Source organism: Geotrypetes seraphini, chromosome 1 (genome assembly GCF_902459505.1).
Source record: "Geotrypetes seraphini chromosome 1, aGeoSer1.1, whole genome shotgun sequence".
NCBI lineage: Eukaryota > Metazoa > Chordata > Amphibia > Gymnophiona > Dermophiidae > Geotrypetes > Geotrypetes seraphini.
In genome coordinates this window covers 208896219-208921831 of record NC_047084.1, presented here as the reverse complement: position 1 = coordinate 208921831, position 25613 = coordinate 208896219, and the positions used below count along the sequence as shown (strand labels likewise).

General features: G+C 41.2%; 2 protein-coding genes across 7 annotated transcripts in view; one reads left to right on the top strand and one right to left on the bottom strand.

Moving 5' to 3' along the window:
* CRACD (capping protein inhibiting regulator of actin dynamics) overlaps positions 1–6160 on the top strand; it is a 287080-nt gene extending 280920 nt beyond the window's left edge. The window contains exon 14 of the transcript XR_004539459.1: positions 6077–6160. The gene's annotated coding sequence lies outside the window, so the exon portion shown is untranslated. The remainder of the gene's footprint in view (positions 1–6076) is intronic.
* Positions 2709–25613, bottom strand: part of AASDH (aminoadipate-semialdehyde dehydrogenase) — a 159670-nt gene continuing 136765 nt past the window's right edge. For 5 of the 6 annotated variants that reach the window (XM_033944705.1, XM_033944696.1, XM_033944731.1 and 2 more), the window contains 3 exons: positions 20458–20583; positions 16627–16758; positions 2709–3300 (listed from right to left, as the gene is read on the bottom strand). In XM_033944705.1, the coding sequence (XP_033800596.1) occupies positions 2899–3300; positions 16627–16758; positions 20458–20583 (660 nt within the window). In that variant the 3' untranslated portion in view covers positions 2709–2898. Of the gene's footprint in view, positions 3301–6292; positions 7040–16626; positions 16759–20457; positions 20584–25613 lie in introns of those variants that run through there. The other variant, XM_033944739.1, reaches the window with a different exon arrangement.

The following is a 25613-nucleotide window of genomic DNA, read 5'->3' as shown; positions in this document are numbered from 1 at the left end:
TAAGTGTATCATAGGGATAAGAAGGAGGAGGGGGAGAAAAAGGAAGGGACGCCTACTGCTGGACAGGGGGAGAAGGAAAGAGGTGCTGATGGACGGGGGGGTGAAGAAAAAGGAACGGAGGCCTAATGGACAGGGGGAGAAGGAAAGAGGTGCTGCTGGACAGGGGGGAGGTAAAACAAAGGGAGAAGGGCTGCTGCTGCATAAGGAGAGCTGTGAAGGGTGGACACAGGGGAGGTAAAAGGAAGGGAGAATGGACAGGGGGAGCAGGCAAGGGGTGGTGATGGACAGCCAAGAAAAAGAAAGACAGAAAGAAAGAAAGCGGCTAAGGAGAGAGAGAGAAAGAAATAAAGAGAGACACACACACATATATTCTAGCACCCGTTAATGTAACGGGCTATAAGACTACCGTATTTTCTCGCATATAACGCGCGCATTATACGTGGTTTTTACAAACCGCGCATACCCTTGCACGTTATACGCGTGAGCGCGTTGTACAAAAATTTTTTTACATAGTTCCCCCCCCCGATGCCCGATTCATCACCCGGAAGGAGCGCTCGTACTCCCACCCCGAAGGACCGCTCGCACCCCCACCCGAAGAACCGCTCGCACCCCCACAGCCTCCCCCCTCCCCCATGGAGAAGCTGTCTACCTTGTTTCCGGATGCCAGCCCAGCTGCTTCCTCTGCCGACGGTCCTGCCCCTTCTCAGAGCCCTGTGCTGCGCTGCTTTCTCTTCAGGCGGTCCCGCCCTTTCTCTGATGTCAGAGAAGGGGCAGGACCGCCGGCAGAGGAAACAGCTGGGCTCGCTGGCATCCGGAAACAAGGTAGACAGCTTCTCCATGGGGGAGGGGGATGAGGCTGTGGGGGTGCAAGCGGTTCTTCGGGTGGGGGTGCGAGCGGTCCTTCGGGGTGGGAGTGCGAGTGCTCCTTCGGGGTGGGGGTGCAAGCGGTCCTTCGGGGTGGGAGTGCGAGCGCTCCTTCGGGGTGGGGGTGCGAGCGGTCCTTCGGGGTGGGGGTGCGAGCGGTCCTTCAGGGTGGGGGTGCGGGTGCGTGCGAGCGGTCCTTCGGGGTGGGGGTGCGAGCGGTCCTGCGGGGGGGTGAATCGGACGTCGGGGGGGGGCATCAGGCTTTCAGGGTAGGGACAGGACTTCAAGGAGGCAAGGAGAGTCGGGGCGGGCGAAAACAGAGTCAGGGTCTCCAGAGGAGAGTCGGGGCGGGCGAAAGGAGAGTTGGGCAGCATGCGCGGTATACGGGTGTGCGCGGTATATAAAAATTTATGTACATAAATATGTGTTTTTTGCGCGCTATACCTGTGTGCGCGTTTTACACGGGTGCGCGTTATCTATGTGAAAATACGGTAGTTACATATAAGATTTCATTGGTTACCTATAGACTTTAGAATTAAATTTAAGATTCTGATGTTAGCGCATAAAGCTTTGTTTGAACTTCAACCTCCATATTTTTCTTTTTGGTGATGTTCTATGCCCCACTGTGATTATTAAGATCTCTAGATGATAATAGAGTAGCTTTACCTCATATATCTAAAGCACATTTGGCATCTACTAGAAGTTGTGCTTTTTTCTATCTAGTACTGATTTTGTGGAATAGCTTGCCGTTAGAATTAAGGAAAGATGAATTTTTGGTAAGGTTTAAGAGGAGTTTAAAATCACATTATTTTAGGTTAGCCTTCTCTTTGGATTTGACGATCTGAATTCCTAGGTTTTGGCTGAATGTGAACTTATCTGTTAGGTCTGAATAATCTTTCCTATTTTAATGGAATTCTTCTATTACTATATTATATTTTTTTATAAACTGCTTTGTTCTTATTTGTAGTTTAAGCGGGATAGCAAGAATTTTAATAAACATAAGTTCATCCAAAAAGGAGTCTAGGGCTGTGTCTGTACCGATGATCATCCAAAATGTGATTCCACTCTAAATACTTTTTCAATTGAGTGTACACCAGTTTCTCAATTATCTTTGCTAACATAGGCAGCACAGCGACCGGACAAAAATGCCTAATATCCCCCCATGCCCACCCTTTTATCCTTAACTAAGCAAGAAAAAAATTTGGCTTACCTCAGACAAGCAAGTGGTTGGTGTTAAGGAGTGTGCTGGGGCCGCTTCTTCTCCTTCTCTCTCTGGACCTCTCTAACCTAGTTGTGGTCCTATTTCTCATATTTCCCGATAGCTGCTTCCCTGACTCCTCCTTCCTGTATCACTTCCTCCTGAGGAGCTACCTATGTTAAGGTGGTTCTGACATTGTGAGGGAGCATCCAGCAGGGGGAGTGATAGTGTCCTGTAGACTCCCTCATACATCCCATGAAATAATTCCCAGTAGAATGAAAACAAAGTTGAATTTTTTTCTTTTAAATAGGACATAATTAAGCTGTGGAATCTGTGCTTGCAGGATGTGGTCAAGGTAATCAACATAGCAGGATTTAAAAGACATTTGGATAAATTCCTGGAAAAAGTCCATAAAAATTATTAGCCAGGTAGACTTGAGAGAACCATTACTTATCCCTGGAATTGAGTTATGGAAAATAGATCTATTTTATGGGATCTGATAGATATTTGTGACCTATACTGGTCATTGTTGGAGACAAGATGCTGAGCTCAGTGGGCTTTGGTCCAACTCAGCATGACTGTTCTTATATCCTTATGTTTCTAAACACCCTTCACAGCCACATCAGCTCTCCTTATATAATTCAGACCCTGAAATGATATAGTATTTATTTAAAAAGCATTTGTATACTACAAATCTATTACTTTTAAGTGGCTTACCAAATAACAAAGGACATAATCAAAGCACAGATACAATCATCAGTAACAAAATAAAACCAATGACAAAAAAGTTCACAACTAAAAAATACAAAATAACGCTATACATTAGCAGAAGCCATTTACATAACTTTGGTAATCAGCTGCATTTCTGTTGTACATAAGTCCAAACAATAAATGTAATCATTCCTACAGCCTACAATCAGCCTTGTTCCACACACAACAGGGGAAGAAAATACCTCCCCTGGAAGTTCATAAACACTCCTTAAAAGCCCATTCTGAGCATCCAGGATCCACAGCTTCCCATCAGTAGAAGCTGCTGCCATACACGCACTGCTTCCCATACCATGGAAGCAGAAAATACATGGTGTTGCATATACTTTTGCGCTGGTTTCAAACTTCCACAGTAAATTGCCATCCATACCACAGCAGTAGATGATAGTGTCATGTGAGCCAAATAAGACTGCATGCTCAGTTAAACATGGTGATGAAAAAACTGGTCCGTTGGTGGAAAAATGCCAGATCTGAAAAACAACACACCAAATTAAGACAAGGCATCACTTTATTCTAAGCTGTAATGTTCTCTAGGTGGATGTTTCCATCTCCAATTTGTATGAATTCTAAACATATTTCACAGAAAAGAACATTAATATGCCACATTTTCTTCAAATGAAGGGAAAAGGGGTACTGAAGAAAACAAGCTAGCAAGGGAAGTAGAACTTTGGCATGGCAGCGCAAGTGAAAGTATCACAGCATTTTCAAGAGGCTGCTTGCCAAAATCATGAGTCTAAATTACTCAGAATGATAAAAATGCACCCAAGGCATATGTGACCTTTCCATCTGCAGAGCACAATGAAAATAAATTCTTAACACTTGAACCCCAAAAAGAAAAGAACAGCATGTACAAGCCTCAACATGTACCATCTGAGGCAAGTAAACACATTTTCTTCCAATCACAGTATTATATTATAAAAATAAACGTGAACTCTTCCCCCCATGCAATCCGCTAAGAAGATCGACTGTCGGCTCCGGGCGGCTTTCCCGCAGAGGAGAGAATCCTGCATTCACCGTGGGCCTCATCTGGGGCAGCCTCCTTGGAGCGGCTGGGGCACGGGCAGTGTGTCTGGGAGGGAATGCATGGATGGGAGAACATCGCAGGGGAGGAGACATAGGCATCCTGGGACTGTCTGCCAAGTCTCTTCCCTGAAGAAGCCCTTTCTGGAAACGTCAATCGCTCCTCCTAAACTTACTTGCTCCACTTCATCACTGACGCTGAAACCGTGGATTGAAGACAAAGTTTTATTTTATTTTTCTTTCCAGCTTATGATTTATCTTTAATCTTATCTATTGTTTTGCCTTTTGTCTTTGTTTTGTTCTATTTCTTTCATTTAAATTTCTCCAGAATTCTACTGTTCAACGGCTCCCCCTTCTGCTTCTATTCCTTTCTCTCCTCTCTTCTACCTTCCAAAGTATTTAGATCAATGCTGTCTTGTTAAAATGTTTATTTTATTTTTATTTTTCCTCTAACTCTACTTTTCACTTCTCTATTACCCTCCAGGTACTTTAGTTAGATTGTGAGCCTTCAGGACAGTAAGGGAATTTTTCAAGTACCTTTCTTATTTCTAATCTTAATGTATATTTTCTGTAAACCGCTTAGAACCTAACGGATGTAGCGGTATATAAGAAATAAATTACATTACATTACATTACATTAAAACTTTTATCTCGACCATTAGACAGGCCTTCTGGGTGGCTTACAATCTAAAATAGAGGATAGGATTATGCAATATAACAAAACAAGGGAATTGTAGGGTAAGGATGGAACGAAAATATCAATAGGAAAGTAACTGGGGGAGAAAACACAAAATCAACTTAGGGCTCCTTTTACAAAGGTGCGTAAGGGCCTTAACGTGCGGAATAGCGCACGCTAAAATGCCACGCGCATTAGCTGCTACCGCCTCCTTTTAAGCAGGCAGTAATTTTTCCACTAGCGTGCGCTAATCTTGTGCATGCACTAAAAATGCTAGCACACCTTAGTAAAAGGAGCCCTAGACATAAAAGTGCACTTAGACATTCGGGGCCAGGTGCACTAGCGACACCTAACTTAAATCTGTGCAATAGTTAATTGTCTACCTGAAGAGTAGACATGGTTAGGGGCAGGTTTTCTTTTAAATTATTTAAAATCACCATTTCAATCCTATATAGGATTGTTAAGACCAGACTCTGATGTATCCATATCTAGTCAGCCGCATTATCGGGATTTCAACACATGAATATATTTCCTTTATATATTTAAATTATAGAGTTTGAGGACTCGTCATTTTACATGTTATATCCTATTGGCTGTTAGATCTTCAGCGTCTCTTTAAATGTCAGCGCCATTTTTAAACCAAACTCCATGCTTTTTTTGATCGAGCAACGATTTCACCAGCGGTACATACCACTGCAAGTATATCTTAATTGTTTGTAACGTATAAAATCTACGTGGGTTATGGTTTTAATGAGTGTTGAACGTTGAGTGCAATATTTGGGGTAGATATATGCAGGGTCGAGCACATTGTTTCAACATTGGTTTGGTTTTGGTTCATTTGTTTCGCCGATAGATTTGATGTCGGCTTTATGGCAACTAGTCTTGTCATTGTATGGGTTGGTTTAAATGTTTTAATGCCGATGTCACCGTACATAAATTGAGCTTTGACACATTCAGAAACATTTTAAAACAAATATAATTAGAAATATTTTAAAAACAATCAACATTCAAGAACACATTAGTCACATTGACGTCATCAGTGTTTTGATTGGCTGTAAGTTTTCAGCGTTCGGTTTAAATACGAGCGCCATTTTGTTTAATATATTTCGGTGTGCAGACCGGGTAAAAGTTTCACCAGCGGCAAGTATTGTTTATTTATTTATTAAGTTATTATATTTGAGACCAATTGCCGTTTGCATAAGCATTATCATGCTGTAAGTCATTTTCAGCATGAATATTGTGCAGGAGACTTATTACACCCGAACGTTATAAAAGAGACAGTGAACTTATAGTCACAGTCGTAACATTCAAAACATGTTTAATTAATGAGCCCATTTAACCAACTCAGATGCATTTACACTATAGGTGACACGACTTTAACGCTAAACATGATTTTTATCAAAAGAAATTCATGTAGAACAATATGTATTATGTTGTTTAAAATCATTGTTTCAATAATAAGACACCAGGTGCTTTATGTAGTTTATTAATGATTTATTCAGTAAAATATGTTATATAATGTATCTTTCATTTTTTTCTTCTGTTTAAAGATTTTTGAGCAAAATGGAAGTTCAACTGGCAAGTTAATAAGCCTTTTCATTACCCCTGAAGAAGCCCATTAGTGCGAAACGGACCGGGCCTCCGTTGGGTTATTAAGATAAGTGCTTACTATTTTCTAAATATAAGTATGATGATTACTATGGAATTGAATCAATAGTTGCTGGTCATTTGATGCTCATTCATCAAGAAGAAAATATTGATAGGAAATTGATACACATTATATTTATCACAAAAGAAAATTTTTAGAAAATAATTAAAATTAAAAACATTAAAATTCAAGGGTTTTTGACCTGTGATGATACCCAACCCCGAAACAGTTGTGACTTCATTGATCACACCATAGGGGTATTTTGAGGTCTTTTTTCCCTTGATTAAAATCACATTATATACACTATCAGTGTTCCATCAACTTTGTTGGATTATATTATCATTTGGACACTATATTTTGTTTTCCATTTTTTAATTCAGTTGACACTGTATATACATTATGGAAACTTCGGATAAATCATGGACTTCTGGTCTAAGCTTTACATTAGATAAAGCGAATTCACTTATGAATGAATTTGAAACATTAAGCACCACTGCATGTTCTATTGAGACATCAGACATCAATGATATCATTATTAAGTACAAACGGATAGTCAGATTGGAACTCAACGGTTCAGCTTTAGTTGAATACTGTAAGAAGGAACATATTCCACGTGGATTGAGGGTTCACCTTGAACCACAGATGTTCAAAGATGATACTGACTTTATTGATTGTTGGAATAAAATCTTGAACAAGTGTTCACTGGACATCATGTTACTAGTGATAGAACGTAGTAAGAGAGTGATCAATACACAAAAAGCCTCACTCGATACTGATCTTGTCAATTTAAAATCTAAATTAGGAGAACAGGAATTTGACATCAAATTCAAAGATATTTCCAGTCAAGTTGACAAACATAAAGAATCTGTAAGAAAACAAAAGATGAGAAAATTAGCCAGGGATCAGACTTCATTGATCACACCATAGGGGTATTTTGAGGTCTTTTTTCCCTTGATTAAAATCACATTATATACACTATCAGTGTTCCATCAACTTTGTAGGGGCAAAGAATAGGCATCTGAGATAGGCACTGGTAAATTAGGCCAGGTAAAACCTGCCCTAATATACCGACTCCTACCTCTAGGATGTCTAATGATGCCTAAGTCTGTACAGGTGCCGCTAGACGTGATTCTAGTGGCTGACTGACACCATACAGACCGGCACTTAAATGTTAGATGCAGTTAGGCGCCATTCATAAATTCTATCTGTCAGTGCTGTACAGGATATCTTAATAGCGTTTTAAGCAAGTATTTCTAGTTTCCCAAGTCTAATATCTTGACGGACCTCTGCAACACCATTGACCTCTCGCTAAAGCTCTTAGCGGTAGAGCTTTATATGTCATCTCGTCATAGGTTCAAATGATATCTCAATACTATTTCAACACTAAGGGCTCCTTTTACTAAGGTGCGCTAGTGTTTTTAGCGCACGCTAACCACGTGCTAAACGAAAAACACTAATGCAAGCTCTATGGAGGCGTTAGCATTTAGTGTGGGCGGTATTGAAGCGCACGCTAAAACCGCTAGCACGCCTTAGTAAAAGGAGCCCTAAGTTGTTTTAACTTTTTCTTCATAAATAGGTTCATAAACTTTTGTAAAAAATTTCACTTATCTTAAAATTTATTTCCGCACGATCTGGGAGGGCTTAGTCCTACATGTTTTGCCCGTGGCTTTTTCAAGGATCCTCCCCTACAAAGATCAAACCGCATCGTTACCTCTTAAATCATATCTCAAATCACGTCAGAAGGATCTTATAACTCATACTTGAGCCCTTCCATAATAAAAGTTTACAAATAGTAGCAATTTTCTCTTACCAGAACCGCCCATTCCCAGCCGACTACACTAAACTCTTTGCACCACGATGGCGTCCTCATCTTCCCGCTAACAATTTAAAGCGCCTACAATCAGCTGATTCTGTCCCCAGCCAATCAGACAGCCCGTTCAGATTAAAGATAGCCACTCTAATTCAGCATTCAATTCCCCTGGTTCTACTGTAGCTAATATATAGATCCACCTCTGCTATATTACATTTAACATTTTTTCAATGTTACCACCCTCCCTCCTCAGCTCAGTTTGGTCAATTATATGCCACCGTAGGTCCGCCACTCGATGCCCAAAGTGCACCCAGTGGTGCCCTTTTACAATTGAGGGGACTAAGTAGCAAGTCCCAGGGAGGGATCTTGTGTTGAAATCCAGGTATTACACTGATTGTAACAGTAGGTCAGTGGTATATGTAATTTCTTACCCCTGTAACCTTTTATATATTGGCTGGACCAGTAGACCAATTAAGCTGCATCTTAAATCAAGGATACTTGCAGAAAACTTTCAGTCGCCTATAGTTCAACACTGGGTGCCCTGTGGGCATCGAGTGGAGGACCTATGGTGGCATATAATTGACCAAACTGAGCAGGGGAGGGAAGGTGGTAACATTGAACATTTTTTAAATGTAATATAGAAGAAATGGATCTATATATTAGCTATGGTAGAACCAGGGGAATTGAATGCTGAATTAGAGTGGCTATCTTTAATCTGAACGGGCTGTCTGATTGGCTGGGGAAAAAATAAGCTGATTGTAGGTGCTTTAAATTGTTAGCAGGAATACGATGACGCCATCTTGGTGCAAAGAGTTTAGTGTAGTCGGCTGGCAATGGGCGGTTCTGGTAAGAGAAAATTGTTACTATATATGTAAAATTGTATTACATAAGGGCTCAAGTGTGAGTTATAAGATTTTTCTGATATGATTTAAGGGGTAACAAAGCGGTTGTTTGATTTTTGTAGGGGAGGATTCTTGAAAAAGCCATGGGTGAAACATGTTGGACTACGCCCTCTCAGATTGTGCTGAAAAAAACTTTAAGATAAGTGAAATTTTTAAAAAAGAGTTTATGAGCCTGTTTATGAAGGAAAAGTTAAAACAACTTAGTACTGAAATAGTATTGAGATATCATTTGGACCTATGACGAGATGACATAAAGCTTTACTGCTACGAGCTTTAGCAAGCGGTGAGTGGTGTTGCTGGGGTCCGTGAAGATATTAGACTTGGGGAACTAGAAATAATTGCTTCTGAGGTATTGTCTCCAAGAATACATTGTATTTTTTATTGTATCATGTTTGTGAGAACTTTAATAGCATTTTAGGCACATTTTCAGCTGACCTGCTTCCACAAAGATTTATGTGCATTCAGGTGCACAAAATTTTTATGTTTGTTTATTTATATATTTGATATACACTTCTCCCTGGTTATTCGCAATTTTTTTAGAAACAATTTCCTTTCTTGGGCTATTTTTTTTAGCCGTCTGAGCCTCCCCGGAACCTTACCTTGTGGTCTAGTGGTGAAGCGGGGCAGGAGCAATCTTCCTATGCTCCTGCCCCATGCAGAGCCGTCACCAAAATGGCTGCAGTGAGTGGAATTCTCGGCAGCCATTTTGGTGACGGCTCTGTACAGGGCAGGAATATAGGAAGATTGCTCCTGTCCCGCTTCACTGCTAGACCACCAGGTAAGGTTCCAGGGACGTAGGAGGGAGGCGGGGGTGGGTCATAGACGGCTGAAATGTTATTCACGTTTTTTCACACTTCGCGGTCCGGCTCTGCACCTAATCCCCGTGGATACAGAGGGAGAAGTGTACTGCTGTTCCTTGCAAGGTCTAAGTAGTTTACAACAAATAAAGGTCCCCTTTTATCAAGATGCATTAGGGGTTTTTATCGCGGGTCGCTACGGTATAAGCTCTGACGCTCATAGTAAGAGAGTGTCCTCCATGGAGAAGCAAACAGAAAAAAGAAAGAGCAATAATGGAGTAGACAAAGTCAGTAGGCACTTAAAATGATTCAAACGAGGAACCTTTATTGTACCACAAAGGGATAGATCTATAATAACATTACTAATCTTATTCCTGTTTATCGTCTGCTTTTTCTTATTTGTTTTTATACACGCATTAACACTTATGCATTTTTACAATGTTTTTTCTTATATAATTGTTTTATTGACATATGTTTTTGAAATTAAATATATATATATACAATTTTTTTATGCATTATCGACATATGTTTTTAATCCGCAAGTCTGTTTCTATATGTATTTTTTCATATTTTATTTTTAACAGTTGACTCCAGAGGCAAACCTTCAGGTCAATCGCTGCCTGGCTGGCCCAGAACGTCCTCTCCGACTTCAGAATTGAGTCGGAAAGACTTCCTGTCGGCTTTAGTAGCTGCACTGCAGCATGAGCATGGCGGTAAGAGCAGGGGAAAAGGAAGGAGGCTTTTTTTTTTTTTTAGCGGCAGGGAGGCAGCAGGCTGGCTTTGGCTAGGGAGGGAGAAAGGTAGGCAGGCAGGATTCGGGGGCGGGGGTGGGGATGGGACAAAATGTAGAAGGCAGTGAGAGGGACATAGGAAGGAGGCACTAGGGGCACTAAAGACATAGGAAGGAGGCACTGGGGCACTAAAGACATGAGGAGGAGGCACTGGGGGCACTAAAGACAGAAAGGGGCACTAAAGACATGGGAAGGAGGCACTGGGAGCACTAAAGACAGGAAGGGGCACTAAGGACATGGGAAGGAGGCACTGGGGGCACTAAAGACATGGGGAGGAGGCACTAAAGACAGGAAGGGGCACTAAGGACATGGGAAGGAGGCACTGGGGCACTAAAGACATGGGAAGGAGGCACCGGGGGCACTAAGGACATAGGAAGGAAAGAGGGAGGGAATAGAAAGGGACAATTCTTGGGCCTGAGTGCAGAAAGAAAGAAATTAAAGAAAGGATACACAGACAGAAGGAAACGCAACCAGAGACTCATGAAATCAATCACCAGACAGCAAAGGTAGGAAAAATGATTTTATTTTCAATTTAGTGATCAAAACATGTCAGTTTTGAGAATTTATGTCTGCTGTCTATATTTTGCACTATATTTGTCTATTTTTCTATAGTTACTGAAGTGATCGAGCTTGCGGAGATGGGGCGGAAACAGGGTTTTTAAATTTTAGTCCTAGTAGTTTGCCGGTCTACAAAATAATTATTTTATTTCTGCCGGTTCACGGGTGTAAAAAGGTTGAAAAACACTGAAGTAGAGTATGCCGGCTTTCTTTTTCACCCAGCCGTATGCGTTCAAAAAGCCGCGCTTGCGCGGCTGCTCGAGTTGATCAATCTTCTCCTCTCTTACAACTTCCTGTTTCCGGTTGCGTCAGAGGAGAATATTGAACAAATGAGCACCCGCACGTGCGGCTGGGTGAAAAAGAAAGCCGGCATACTCTACATCTAAGGTGAGATGGAGGGAGAGAGATGGCGGAACACTGCAATCGGTTGGGTGTCTGCTGTTTTTGTATCACTGCCTGCCTGCGCTCACGTTCCAGATCCTCCTGCATTTTTAGTGTGCACAATTGACCTGATTCGAGCTATAGATGAACATGGGGGACACGTCATTGCAAGGGAGGACAAGTCAATTGATTTATTTTATGTTCTGTTTTTACTACAGGGCAGAGGCACTGAAACAGATTCTCAGTGCAGTAGTAGTAGTGGCAGGACTCTCTTCTGTCTTCATGGTGTTTCGCAGTACTGAGGCTTATATGGATGCTACGGGGACGGTGACGGGGCGGTGAATGGGATGGCAGTGGCGGTGACGGGGCGGTGAAAGGGATGGCGGTGACGGGGCGGTGAAGGGAACGGCGGTGACGGGGCGGTGCAGAGGATGGTGGACCAGGGACGGTGCAGTGACGGGGACAGATTTTTTCCCCGTGTCATTCTCTAGTTTAAAGCATGAGCAGCCAGTTGTCCTGCAAGAAGCGCTTGCAGTCGCATCCCTTCGTCACGGACAGTGACCTACACCCCGCACTCTTGGCATGCCCCCTCCTCTTCCTTCCTGGCTCCCGCCCGCCCTCTCACCTCGCACAGTGTTCAGCTGTCATTCGTGGTTCTCCTTCCATCAGGATTGGTTGGGGAGATGTGCACGTTCCAGCTATTGGCTGCCCCGGGAGGAAAACCGCGAATGACTGAGTCCGCAAATTTGGAACCACAAATTTGTGAGGGGTATACTGTATATTTATACATAGACTTAAGAAGGTAAAAATATAAGCTGTAGAAGAAAAAGTAAGAAAAGGAGAGAATTTTGAAATATCTTGCTGGCTTCTATTAGGTAACAGAAGTAATACCTACCATATGTAGCCCTAGGTGAATATTATGCACTGGAAGTACAGTAAGGTATAGTGCATATATCTAATCTAACCTAATCTTAGATTTATATACTGGATCATCCCTAAAGATATAGGACTCGACTCGGTTTACAATAAAAATATGTTTACAAAGATGTGTTCATTTCAAGATAGATCATTAGGAGTTACATTCTAAAAAAAATGTTGAAACATCATAGTTTTTAAAAATTTATGGAAAACCTAAAAAGAAATACATGATCGTATATGAAAGGGATGGCCATTCCATAGTGCAGTCAATAGGAAGGAAAAAGATCGAGCAATTTTGCCAGTTGATTGAGAAACTTTGACTGAAAGAAAACTTAACTTATGTATATGAATAGTTCTACATCTCAAAATATGAGGAGTTTAGTTAAGGGTATCAGAGAATCAAACAATTCATGAATAATTTTATAAACAATACAAGCACATTTAAACTGAACTCTGTAGCGAAATGGGAGCCAGTGTAAGTTCTTAAACAATGGAGGCTTTCCAAAAATTAGCCATGCCGCAGTATTCTACAAAAAGAGTGTGAACTTCTGACCTGTGTGTGTGCTAAGCTGCCTGCACCTGGGTTTCCAGGAGAACAGGAAAATAGCTTCAGACTTTCAGGGACCTTTAAAGCTGCTTTTGGTTTCCTGCAGTTTCCAGAAGACACAGGGATAGCTCTTAAACTCCTGGAAAGTGGGATCAGGAAAATGACATCACTCCAGAGGAGTCTTAAACCCTAGCTCTGGGCGGGAAGTTGTCTTTTGGGCAGTACAACCTAACTGATCACAGCAGAAAACTCAAAATTTAGGTTTAGGTCTATCCTACACCAATAGACCTGGACTTTTGGAATTGGCAGCTGGATCCATCTAAAAAGGAAGATCCCAGCTTATCTGACCTATTTACATCTGATTTGGACTTTGAACATAATTTTGAAATAGTTTATAGAAACCGTTATTGATCAAACATACAGTATTGCCTCTTCTGCATTCCAAGAAGAAGTAAAGATTGGAGTTATTCTTACAACTACCGGTATGGTCTGATTTCATTTAGAGGAGTGAGTGGAAGTCTGGTGCAAGCTTACTTTGAAGCCCAAAACTAAGAGCTGACTCCTCAACAAATAAAATAACTATGTGCCCTCTGCCAGCATCCAGGAGAAACAGGGGGGTTACACATAGAATGAGAAGCCAGAGGACAAGAAGTCATAATATGATGAAAGACAGGGAAAATAGAAATATGGGGAAAGCCCTCATTGGACAGATATGCAGGGCGGCTTTTCCTTATCATGACTGGGGTAGCCATACAAATGGTTACGCGCAATTGGAAAAACTTTAATTTTTGGTGGGCAAAATCTATGTTTAATTTACAGGTTTGAAAAAATGAGCACAGATATACTGGGTCATACTAAGAGGTTTAAGTTAATCTGGGGCCCTTTGATATTTTTTATGGATGCGTTGTAATTGTTTTTCCTTTGATCCTGTTAGTATATTGCACACACATCCAGGGGGAGGGAGGGTGGGAGAGGGATATTTCTGTCATGGTTTCATTCTCTTGAGAGGTATTGGTTGGGTGGGGTTTTTTTGTTGTGAGGATTTTGATTGATTATATTTGCATATATGATTGATGTTGTTTGTGTAGATACTGTACTGCATTTTTGTTAACTTTGGAAAATCAATAACGATTTAAACAAGAAATATGGGAAATTTTTTTTATTTATTTGTTTTTTTATTGCAAGATGGCATACACTTCCACAAGAACAGAAGAAGAGGTAGAAATTAGAGAATGCCATGGCAGCTAATTTGTCCCTGTCCCCACAAGAAAAGGTGAAGATGGAAATTGCAGGAATAGGGCAGGGGCAAGGACAGGAAAAGAACTTTCGGCGACAGGATGGGAAAATGAGTTCCTGCAGGAATGGAGAAAAATTTGTTCCTGTGTCATTCTCTAATAGAAATCAAAACACTGGCAGATACACTCAAACTGACCCTAATGGCAGGAAATGAGGAGAAAAATGGATATCACATTCTTTCAAAGCTCTATAAGCAGATACAAATAGGAGATTGATTGGATCAAGTGAGACTTATAGAAACATAGAAACATAGAAAGGTGACGGCAGAAAAGGGCTACAGCCCATCAAGTCTGCCCACTCTACTGACCCACTCCATTAAGTCTGAGTGCTGCTCGACCCACGTAGGGATCCCACGTGGATGTCCCATTTATTCTTAAAGTCGAGCACGCTTGTGGCCTTGATTACCTGCGTCGGAAGTTTGTTCCAGTGATCTACCACTCTTTCTGTGAAGAAATACTTCCTGATGTCACCTCTAAATTTCCCTCCCCTGAGTTTGAGCGGGTGCCCCCTTGTGACCGAGGGTCCCTTGGGAAGGAATATATCGTTTTCTACCTCGACACGACCTGTGACGTACTTAAAAGTCTCAATCATGTCACCCCTTTCCCTGCGCTCCTCTAGAGAGTACAGCTGCAATTTGCCCAGTCTTTCCTCGTATGAGAGACCCTTGAGTCCAGAGACCTTCCTAGTGGCCATTCGCTGGACCGACTCAGCTCGAAGCACATCTTTACGGTAATGTGGCCTCCAGAATTGCACACAGTACTCTAGATGAGGTCTCACCATGGTTCTATACAGTGGCATTATGACTTCAGGTTTGCGGCTGACGAAGCTTCTATTGATACATCCCATCATTTGCCTCGCCTTGGATGAGGCCTTCTCCTATCTGCTAACATGTACTGTTTCAATGGACTGCAAGAGAACAAAGGCCTAGATTCACTAAACCCCTCTTACCTTTCCAATCCGTGTCCAAGTCGTTCCAGCCAACCAATTCATTAAGCCTCAACATGCAAATTATCTCGATCGGTGGCACGCCCCCACAGTTACTACACGGATCGCTGTAGAGCAGGGATCTCAAAGTCCCTCCTTGAGGGCCACAATCCAGTCGGGTTTTCAGGATTTCCCCAATGAATATGCATTGAAAGCAGTGCATGCACACAGATCTCATGCATATTCATTGGGGAAATCCTGAAAACCCGACTGGATTGCGGCCCTCAAGGAGGGACTTTGACACCCCTGCTGTAGAGTGATCCTGACACATGTGCAGACCATCTTCTTTGTCTGTAGATGGTCTGCGCATGTGCTTGCTCTCCTGACTTCCCTCTGACAACACGGAACAGAAGAAAAAAAAATCAGCTGCAGAAAATGCGGCCTGCTCATTGCCTAACTCGCAAAGCAATCCAGTGGGAGATGTTTGAACAAACCGGCCCCCCTCCAGCCTTGTAGCAGGAAAAGCTACAAAAACCCCTGAGAAGTCCTGCTTAGAGCCCCGAACAATTAATTACAAGTTTACTGCTTTGGGAGGAGAAAACCAAACTGCATTCTCAGTTTAAACCGGCGCTGTTTTCTGTGAACTGTAAACTTTTAAAACATGCTGTTATTCACAGCGGAGTTCGGTGGCAGAAAGGAATCCTTCTTTTCTTCCCTTACTCCTCTTTGCTAGGACCATGCAGCATGCGTTAGCTTCCCTGATATGCTACTGGCTTTGCACTGGGCTAACGGAGCAGGGTGGCAGAGAACTGGGGAAGCAGAGAGCAGGGCGCTTTTGATTGTTTTTTTCAGGGTGGCAGAGAGCAGGGCAGTCGGAAAGGACGTGAGCGACTGGTCCTCAGCAGTCGCTCACGTTTGGATCGGCCAGCCCAATCGGTTTGTTTAGTGAATCGGATCAGGTGCGGACAGGATCGGCCAGATTAGTGAATCAGGTCGGGGTCGCAAACTGCTTGCAAACCGATCAGGATACGATCGGTCAGTTTAGTGAATCTGGCCCAAAGTGTCTTAAAAGAGGGAATGCATAGGAGCTGACTCTGTGGGTGCTAAGCACCCTCAACATCGAGCAAGTTCCTTTATTGTATCCAGTGAAAGGTAATTTATAATGTGTGAGGGGCCCCCAATCATTGTGAAATGTTGGTGCATATGAGGGAACCTACTTCTTATTTTCTGCTCTATTTCAACTCATGTTAATGGCTGAATGTTTTTAGGAGGTGTTTAGGGAGACTGCACATTTTTTTTGCCAGAAGCAGGGGTTGCCTACATTTTGGTTGCAAGTGTGTATTGTAAAATATTTTATATTACTGAAAGGGAATCATGATGAGACAAATGTAGAAAATTGCTATGTTATAGAGTAAGGTGATTGCCATAGCTAACATGAGGGCTAGTAGCTGTATTGACTCTTAGGTCCTTAATGCTGACTAAAAACAAATGCAAACAGAAAAAGGAGCTGCAGGATTTTTTTCCTCACCTTCTGGCCAGAGTGGTTGAAACAGTAAAGGTTTTTATCCACACATCCCACACAAACATATTCCTGGTTGCACTGTGGTGATGAGAACAATGGTTTCCCACAAGAATACTTCCATACACTACATCCAGTATTCTGAAAAGAAGAAATGCAAAGCAGGGTTATTTCATATTATTCAAAGACATTGTGTCATGCCCATGCTGGAAACAAAACGTATTCAAAAATCCATTCCAAAGAAGTAAAAAAGGGCCTCAGAAATGAGCAACCCTTAAGTGTGAAAACTTAGGGATGTGAGTTTTAGTCAGCAGTCTAAAAAAAAACTCCTCCAATAAATAATTTTTAAAATCTCACAAACATGTTCAATGTAAATTATATCAATGTTCTTCATCCATATCACATAAAAAATAGGTTCATTCACATACAAAGGGGCTCATAATCAAAAAATAAAGACATTCATAAACTGTCACAAGTTGGCACTTGGATGTCCTAATCACCAGGACGTCCAAGCGCCGATTTTGAAACCATCTTTCTGGACATCTTGCAAGGCATTCTAGCCGCTGTGCATCCAAAGATCCAGGGGCCATATTGGGGCAGGGTTTGGGTGTGTTTAGACTTAGACATCCTGCACCTATAATCAAACCTTTCTCAAGATTTCCTGGGCGGAACTTAGACGTTCTGAGCTAGACCTGTTTTAAAAGTATCTAAGGGCTCCTTTTACAAAGGTGCGCTAGCGTTTTTAGCGCAGGCACCGGATTAGCACGCGCTACCCGAAAAACTACCGCCTACTCAAGAGGAGGCAATAGCGGCTAGCGCGCGCACTATTCTGCATGTTAAGGCCCTAACGCACCTTTGTAAAAGGAGCCCTAAGTGACAAAAATGTACCCATACTGACCAGATGATCACTGAAGGGATTAAGTTATGACCCCCAACACTCCCCCAGTGGTCACTAAACCCCCTCCCACCTCCCCCAAAAATGAATGAAACAGTACACACCTGTCTCTAGAACAGCAGTATTTGGTATGGGAAAGGTTAGTAAAGCATCGTCTTAAATAGCCTGGTGGATGGGCTAATGAGCCACAGAGAGGAGGATCCACGCCCATAAGCCTCTCTAACCAGTACATTTATGGTGGAGAAAGTGTGAACCCACCAAAAGTCTACTATATTGCCATATAGGTGCCACCTGCAGCCAAAAGGGCTATTGGGGTATTAGGTGGGTATAGTAGGTTTTGGGGGGAATTTTGGAGGGCTCACCATAAATAAGGGGGTTATGGTGAGAGGTACACATGGCATCCTTTATGTGAAGTTCACAGCAGTATCCTCTAAGGTGCCCCACTGTTCTACTGGCATGTATATGTGGCCAGTCCATTAAAATGCTGGCCCCTTTCACGTCTAAATGGACTAGAAATTTTTGACTTAGACGTTTCTGTGGTCAAAAATAGGGAATAATGTTAGGCATCCTAAGGTTGGATGTCTTGGTGGTCAAGACATCTAAGTAGACGATTTTTGAAAAAACAAATTTAAATGTCCAGCATTTTTGAAAATGGACATTTCGCCACCCAACTTTGGACATCTTGTGGGAAACGCCCAAGTCGGATTTAGACGTCCTTTTTCAAAATGGCCCTCCACCTGTTTAAATACTCACAAAACAATTACTTCATCTCAGAGAAATTGCAATGCTGTAAGAACAGCCCAGTGGAGGTCTTTTGTTTAGTGGACAAATAATGCAGCTACTTTAGGGCAGATCATCCATACATTCTTCTTATACTAACATTTGGGATCCTCATCATGGCGGAGACCAATCCATGACTGAGATGGTAAAAAGTAAAAATCACTTGGGGGTATAGTTATCAATGTGACTTCCATTAAAACATGTTATTTTACCACTAACTTATCCTATTTTAGCACAGGTCTCATTTTATACAATGAGAACTACTTACTGATAACTGGGATTAACAGTAAAATAACACACCTTAACAGTAGCTCACATTGATAACACTCCCCTCTTAATATTTTCTCTGCCATTTGACAGAGCCAATGGAATTTATTTTCGAAGCATATAAACATCTCAAAATGCCCAAATGGAAGTCCATATGCTTGAAATGTCCAAATCCTAATTTTCGAAAGGCAGAAAAAAAGACTTCCAACAGTGCAGTCAAAAAAGCAAGAGGGCCTGTCATGTGCATGTTTTGGGTAGGAATAGGGAGGGTCCAAAATCAGGACATCCAACAGCAATTACCAAATGGGAAGACATATCCAAGTCTATGAATGATGATGTCCTAAGTTAGACCTCTTTCAGTCATGTCCAAGATACAAAAAGATTGATTGAGCAGCTTGACCAATGGAAGAATTAAGGCATGATACCTCCTTAAACCCCCAGTGGTTGTTATCCCCCTCCCTTGAAAAATGACTGAATGGATATATACTTCTCCCTCTGTATTCGCAGTTTCAGCACTCGCGGTTTCGCTTATTTGCAATTTTTCGCATGCTGACTCCTGCCCCCAAAATTGCATCATGAGTAAAGTACTTGTACTGTACCGATAAAAAGGTTTGGCGCTTACCAGCTTTCACTCAGAAAATCGCTGCTTCCATGCTTTCACCCACAAAATCGCTGTTTCCAAGCTTTCACCCTCAAAATTGCTGCTTGCCTACTATCAACCTGAAAATTTCTGAAAATTGCTACTTGCCTGCTATCAGCCTGAAAAGTTATTTGTGGTTTTTCCATATTTGCAGTTATGTCCCACACCTAACTGCCGCAAATACAGAGGGAGGAGTGTACCAGGCTCTATGACAGCTTCAAATATTATGGGCATTCTTAGCAAAGCAAGAAGCAGGTCCAAGGAGTAGCCTAGTGGTTAGTGCAGGTTCAAATCCCACTTTAACACTTTTTCTTTAAGTGAACCTTCCAGAAACAGAAAAATACCAATTGTACCTAAATATGTAAGCCATCTGCAAGCCTGACAACTACTGAAGTGGTGTATACTCAAATACAGTACAACAAGAAAGGACAAAGGAGGTGTTGTACTGTCTATATCCCAAGGCGAGGTGTTCTTCTGTCTGCTTGTCTGTATATTCAGGTACAACATATATTTTTCTGTTCCTGGAGGTCTCACAATTATAAAAGAGTTAAAGTGGGATTTGAAGCTAACCACTAGACTACTTCTCTACAGTATTCTGCAGGGAGGTCTGTGTGGCCATTCTTCTAAGAATGCTGCTAGACAGAAATCCTTGTTCCTGTCCTCCCCTCTTTCCTATCATTTACATTGTAGTTCATCCCTCCTTTCCTTCCTGGTTTGATATATCTGTATGTTATTTTCCTTTTCCCCTCTCCATTTTAGTGTGTAAACCAGATGTCCTGTCTAATGGGAGGGATAGTAAGTTACGAATAAAACTTGAATCTTGAAACTTTATGCCATCCATATGTTGGATATTCCAGTTTGCAAAATGGCTGTTCACGCTGGATATCCTCAGCACATAGGTGTCCATCTCATGTACTTTCGAACAGGAAATCCTGACACATTTCCTGTTGGAAAACGCATGTGAGATATATTAGATGTCCATTTTGGATATTATGAGCTGGATGTCTTTTCAAAAATGCCCCTCCATATGTACAAAATGCTTGCAATTTTTATTATGGTGCTTTTCTCAACACGTTTATGGTACTTGAATATAACTACCAATAACTGATTATGAATTGTCCTCATTTCAGTTATCATTGGGTTAATATTTTAGTAATGCTTACATTTTACTTAAGTACATTCAATTTTATTTTTCTTCAAAATATCCTAAGGGGATTACTAAAATATTGTAAAACTGCCAAGGATTTTCTGAACTTACTGGATTTACAGCCAATAACAGTCCTGCAAGGGTAGCGATATACAGGAGATGCGGCTGGATGTTCACACAAGGGGATGAGAACACTGATCCTCCTCCACAGTGCAGCTTCCAGACACATGTCTTCATCTAACAAATAAAGAGAGGTAAAAAACTGAAAGGAAACTGGAAATAATCAGGATATTACACTGGATATATTTTCATGAGATCTTAAACCGCATAGCTATACGAGAGATTAGTCAGTAACATTAAAAGCTCTACATCATGTGATACCAACTCTTTCCCTCCTAATCCCTTAGGACAGTGGTTTCCAAACCTAGTCCTGAAGGCCTCCCAACTAGTCAGGTTTTGCAGATGAATGAATATTCACGAGAGATTTACATGCAGTGGAGACAGTACATGCAAATCACTTTCATGAATATTCATTGTGGATAGCCTGAAAAACCTGACTGCCTGGGGTGCCTCCAGGACCAGGTTTGGCAATCGCTGCCTTAGTAATTTTATAATTGCATGCATACATTAAAAAATTGTACGTACATTCCCTGTATAGGTACAAGCAAACTTTAAAAAATAAGGTATATGTGTATTTCTGCTTTGAAAATTACTTTAGGGAATTTAACTTACAATTACTTCAGGGCTTAACTTACAATTGTTCTTCACCATGCACAGATTTGATGAGTTGATTTATATGCCTAAATATTTATTTGTTTAAGGCTGCCTGTTAATTCTAGCTCTTCCCCTATCATGCCTTCAGAACACCTCAGCACAGTCTGGGTAAACGTACATGCAATATGTAATTAAACTCTGGAATGTGTTGCCAGAGAATGCAGTAAAAGCAGTTAGCTTAGTAAGGTTTAAAAAAAGTTTGGATAATTTCCTAATAGAAAAGTCCATAAGTCATTATTAAGATGGACTTGGGAAAATCTACTGCTCATTTCTAGGATAAGCAGCATAAAATCTGTTTTACTCTTTTAGGATCTTGCCAGTTACTTGTGACCTGGCCATTGTTGGAAACAGGATACTGGACTTCATGGACCTTTGCTCTGTCACTATGGCAAGGCTTATATTCCTTTGTAAGTTTACCCAAATATTGGGTAGACAATTTGTTAAAAGCTTGTTATCTGCCCTAAAGCTTTATGCACAGAAATATGTACTTTTGAAAATCACCCTTGCAACATGGAAATGTTTAAAAGATATTTACAGTGTTAGGTTTATTGTTAACATTTTTTTACCACCTTTTTGAAGAAATTCAACAAGATGGTGTTCAGCAAGAATAACATGGGCATAGGGAACAGACAATTACAGCAGTATAACTATTCAAATAACAGCATGCATTATGGCATAGTATGCTACTTACAATGTCAACAGAATGCACAATAAAACATCATAATAGAGAGTTGGAACATATAGGCAGATAAGATGGAATAGAAGTTAGAAAAAAAATTAAGAGTGACTAACAATGAAAATTGCATGTGGAGTCAGTGTCTGATAAATCACTGAGGAACTGATGAAAAGCAGATTAGACATGATTCTGAAATTTAGGGCTCCTTTTCCTAAAGTGCGCTAGCGTTTTTAGCGCACGAACAAAATTACCGCACAGTCTGCTTCTAGAATAACGCCAGCTCAATGCTGCCGTTAAGGTCTAGCGCACACGGCAAATTAGCGAGTGCTATCCTGCGCGTTAAGGCCCTAACGCACCTTAGTAAAAGGAGCCCTTAAACTTTGAGATTTTATAGTTTACACCGGAAAGGTCACGTCAAAAATACTTCACCCTTTAAAAATCTTTGTGAAAGAAATATTTGTTGAACTGTCTTTTGGACTTAGATTGGGGTGCAATGCTGAGGATAAAGACAGGGCAGTAAAAGCGGGTTTCTAAGGCACTGCTATTTGAGCTCACTTCTGTTCTCTAGCATTGACAATTATTTTTTTTATCGATATGGGAGAACAACAAGAAAAGGCAAGGGGGATGTCTTTTCAACCAAAAATAAAGGGCTCCTTTTTTTTTTTATTTAAATCTTTATTCATTTTTAAACTTATAATAAGTGTGATAACATATCCATACAAATAACCATAAATATATCACTTAATAATCAACAGTGATACATATAATATTCTTTCCCCCTCCCCACCCTTATCTATCATGTAATCAATACTTTTACAAAGGTGCGCTAGTGGCTTTAGCATGCGCTAAAATGCTGCACGCGCTAGCCGCTACCGCCTCCTTTTAAGCAGGCGGTAGTTTTTCAGCTAGCGCACACTATAACAAGCGCTAATCGTGTGCGTGCGCTAAAAACGCTAGCGCACCTTCATGAAACTTTTTTACTAAGGTGCGCTAGCATTTTTAGCGCACGCAGGAAATTACCGTGCGCTATGCTTCTAGAACTAATGCCAGCTCAATGCTGTCGTTAAGGTCTAGCGTGCGCGGCAATGTAGCGTGTGCTATTCCGTGCGTTAAAGCCCTAACGCACCTTAGTAAAAGGAGCCCTCTATTTGAAACAAAAAGGTCCCAGCAAGGATCCCAGTTTCGGCGTATAGAAGATGCCTTTTTCAGGGGACACGTTTGCAGACAGTCTGTACTGTTCTGAATGCTACGAAAGTATTCTGAACAGTACAGACTGCCTGCAAGCGTCTCCCCTGAAGAAGGCGTCTTCTAAACACCCCTGATTGCATGCACACAAATTTGCACATGCAAGTTTAGCACTTTTTGTAGAATTAGGCTAAACAACTCTATGGGGCTCATTTTCAAAACAGAAAGATGTCTAAACAATGGCACAAGGTGGCACTTGGATATTTTTCGCACCAAACGATCGATTATTAAAAGAGACTTCTTACAAGTCATTTTCCCTCCAGGACATCTAAATCTTAAGGGGGGGGGGTATGTTAGAGGTGTGCTTTGGCTGAGATTAAGGCAGCCTTAGGACTTGAAGGTCTTGCAGGGTTAATGAAACTTTTTTGAAGCCATCCAAGACATCATTTAGACGTTCGGAGTTAGACCTGCTTTAAAAGCACATAAGAGCCAAAAAGGGACACAAACTGACCAGGTGACCACTGGATGCATGAAGGTGTGACCTCCCACCCACCCCCCAAAGATGTGAAGGAAACATTACATACCAGCCTCTACGACAACTGCAGATATTATGGGAAATCCTAGTAGAGCAGCAAGCAGGTGTCTGGAGTAGCCTAGTGGGCAGTGTAGTGAACCACAGAGAGGAAGATCCAGGCCCATATCCCATCCTACCCTCTACGTTTATGGTAGAAAGTGTGAGGCCACCAAAAAACTCACCCAAAACCTAATGTACTGCCATCTAGGTGACACCTGCAGCCATAAGAGCTATTGGGGTGGTAGACATGTGGGTATAGTAGGCTTGGGGGAAATTTTGAAGGGCTCACCATACACTATAAGGGGATTATGCTGAAATGTGTACCTGGCACCCTTTATGTGAAGTTCACAGCAGTGTCCCACTGCTCTGTTGGCGTGTCTGGTGGCCAGTCCATTAAAATGCTGGCCTCGCCCATGTCCAAATGGGCTTGTTTTGGACATTTTGCATTTGGACGTTTGATTTTTGAAAATGGCCCAAAAAGATAGACCTCCTAAGGAACAGAACCTCTAGATGGGTCATTTTTGAAAAAAAGAGACATCTGGCAGTTTTGAAAATGGGCATTTTAATGACCTGACTTTTGGACGTCCTTGCGGAAATGTCCAAAGTCGGACTTAGATATCCTATCTAAAATGGCCCTCTATGCATTTCTAAAATAGGCTTCCTAAACTGTACATGCTCAACAGTAGGTGCATACTCTATGTAGGTTTGTGTATTTTATGAAGTTATCTTGGAACTCTGTCCTTGCTCTGCTTAAACTGAAGCCTTAGGAATGTTTACACATGGACCGCATTAAAGTAAGCATGCTTGGCAACAAGCATACTCTTATGTGCATACAGTGTATACAGTATACATTGTCAGTTTAATAGCTGTTCTCCACAGATAAAACATTTATATCAGGGAAAATAGTTCACTAAAACTTAGGGCTGCTTTTACTAAGGTGCGCTAGCGTTTTTAGTGCACTACACCGCGCGCTACGCTTCTAGAACTAACGCTAGCTCAATTCTGGTGTTAAGGGCTACCACACACTATTCCATGCGTTAAAGCTCTAACGCGGCTTAGTAAAAGGATCCCTTAATGTAGCAAATCTTCAAAAGCAGGCTACTGCAGATACTTCACTATCAACCACACTGCCATTCCAAATAGTAACAAAAAGCAATTCCAGTAAGCCTTTAAACTTTAACCAAAAGCATCAGGCTTGGGGGCCCGTTCCAGTGGGGCACCCGACACTGTCTTTGCTCCTCCCCCATTCCAGCAGGGGAGAGCCGACGGACCAACGGTCGGCTCGGGGGCCCGTTCAAGCTGGACTTCAGTTTTGACTGTTTTGATTTTATTTTCACTTCTTCTTTTTAGTTTATGATATATTTTTTAATCTCACTTATTGTTTTACCACTTATTTTGTTTTATTTTATCATTCAAATTTCATTTAAATTTCCCCAGAATTCTATTGCTTCAACGGTTCTCTCCTCTTTTTAACCTTTCAAATTCCTTTAGATCATTGTAATCTTATTAGTATGTTTATTTTCTTATTTTTTTCCTCTATCTCTATTTTCTTTCTTTATTACTCTTCTAATTGTCATTTTTCCTGGTACTTTAGTTAGATTGTGAGCCTTCGGGACAGTAAGGAAATTTCTAAGTACCTATTTTACTTATAATTTTAATGCACCCTATTGTCTATTTTTCTGTAAACCGCTTAGAATCCTAACGGAGTTTAGCGGTATATAAGAAATAAATTACATTACATTACACAAATAACCCATTTATAATTTGTGCTTCTAAAGTACATTAGTTTATTGCCATGCTCCCTGTCCTGCTGTTTAACTGTATAATACAGAATTACGTTGCATGTCAGATTTGCAAATCTTCTGGAAAAGAATATAAGAAACATATAAGATGAAAAACTATTCAAAAATGCTGCATTAAGCTTGAAGAAAAATCTTCATCAGAACTGGCTAGAGATGAGCAGTGTTTTTCTCTTTGCCTTGGATTATTAAGTACAGAAAGCTCTTAGTCATAGCATTAAAAAAAGGTAAATTTCATAAATACCAAACTTAGCCAACT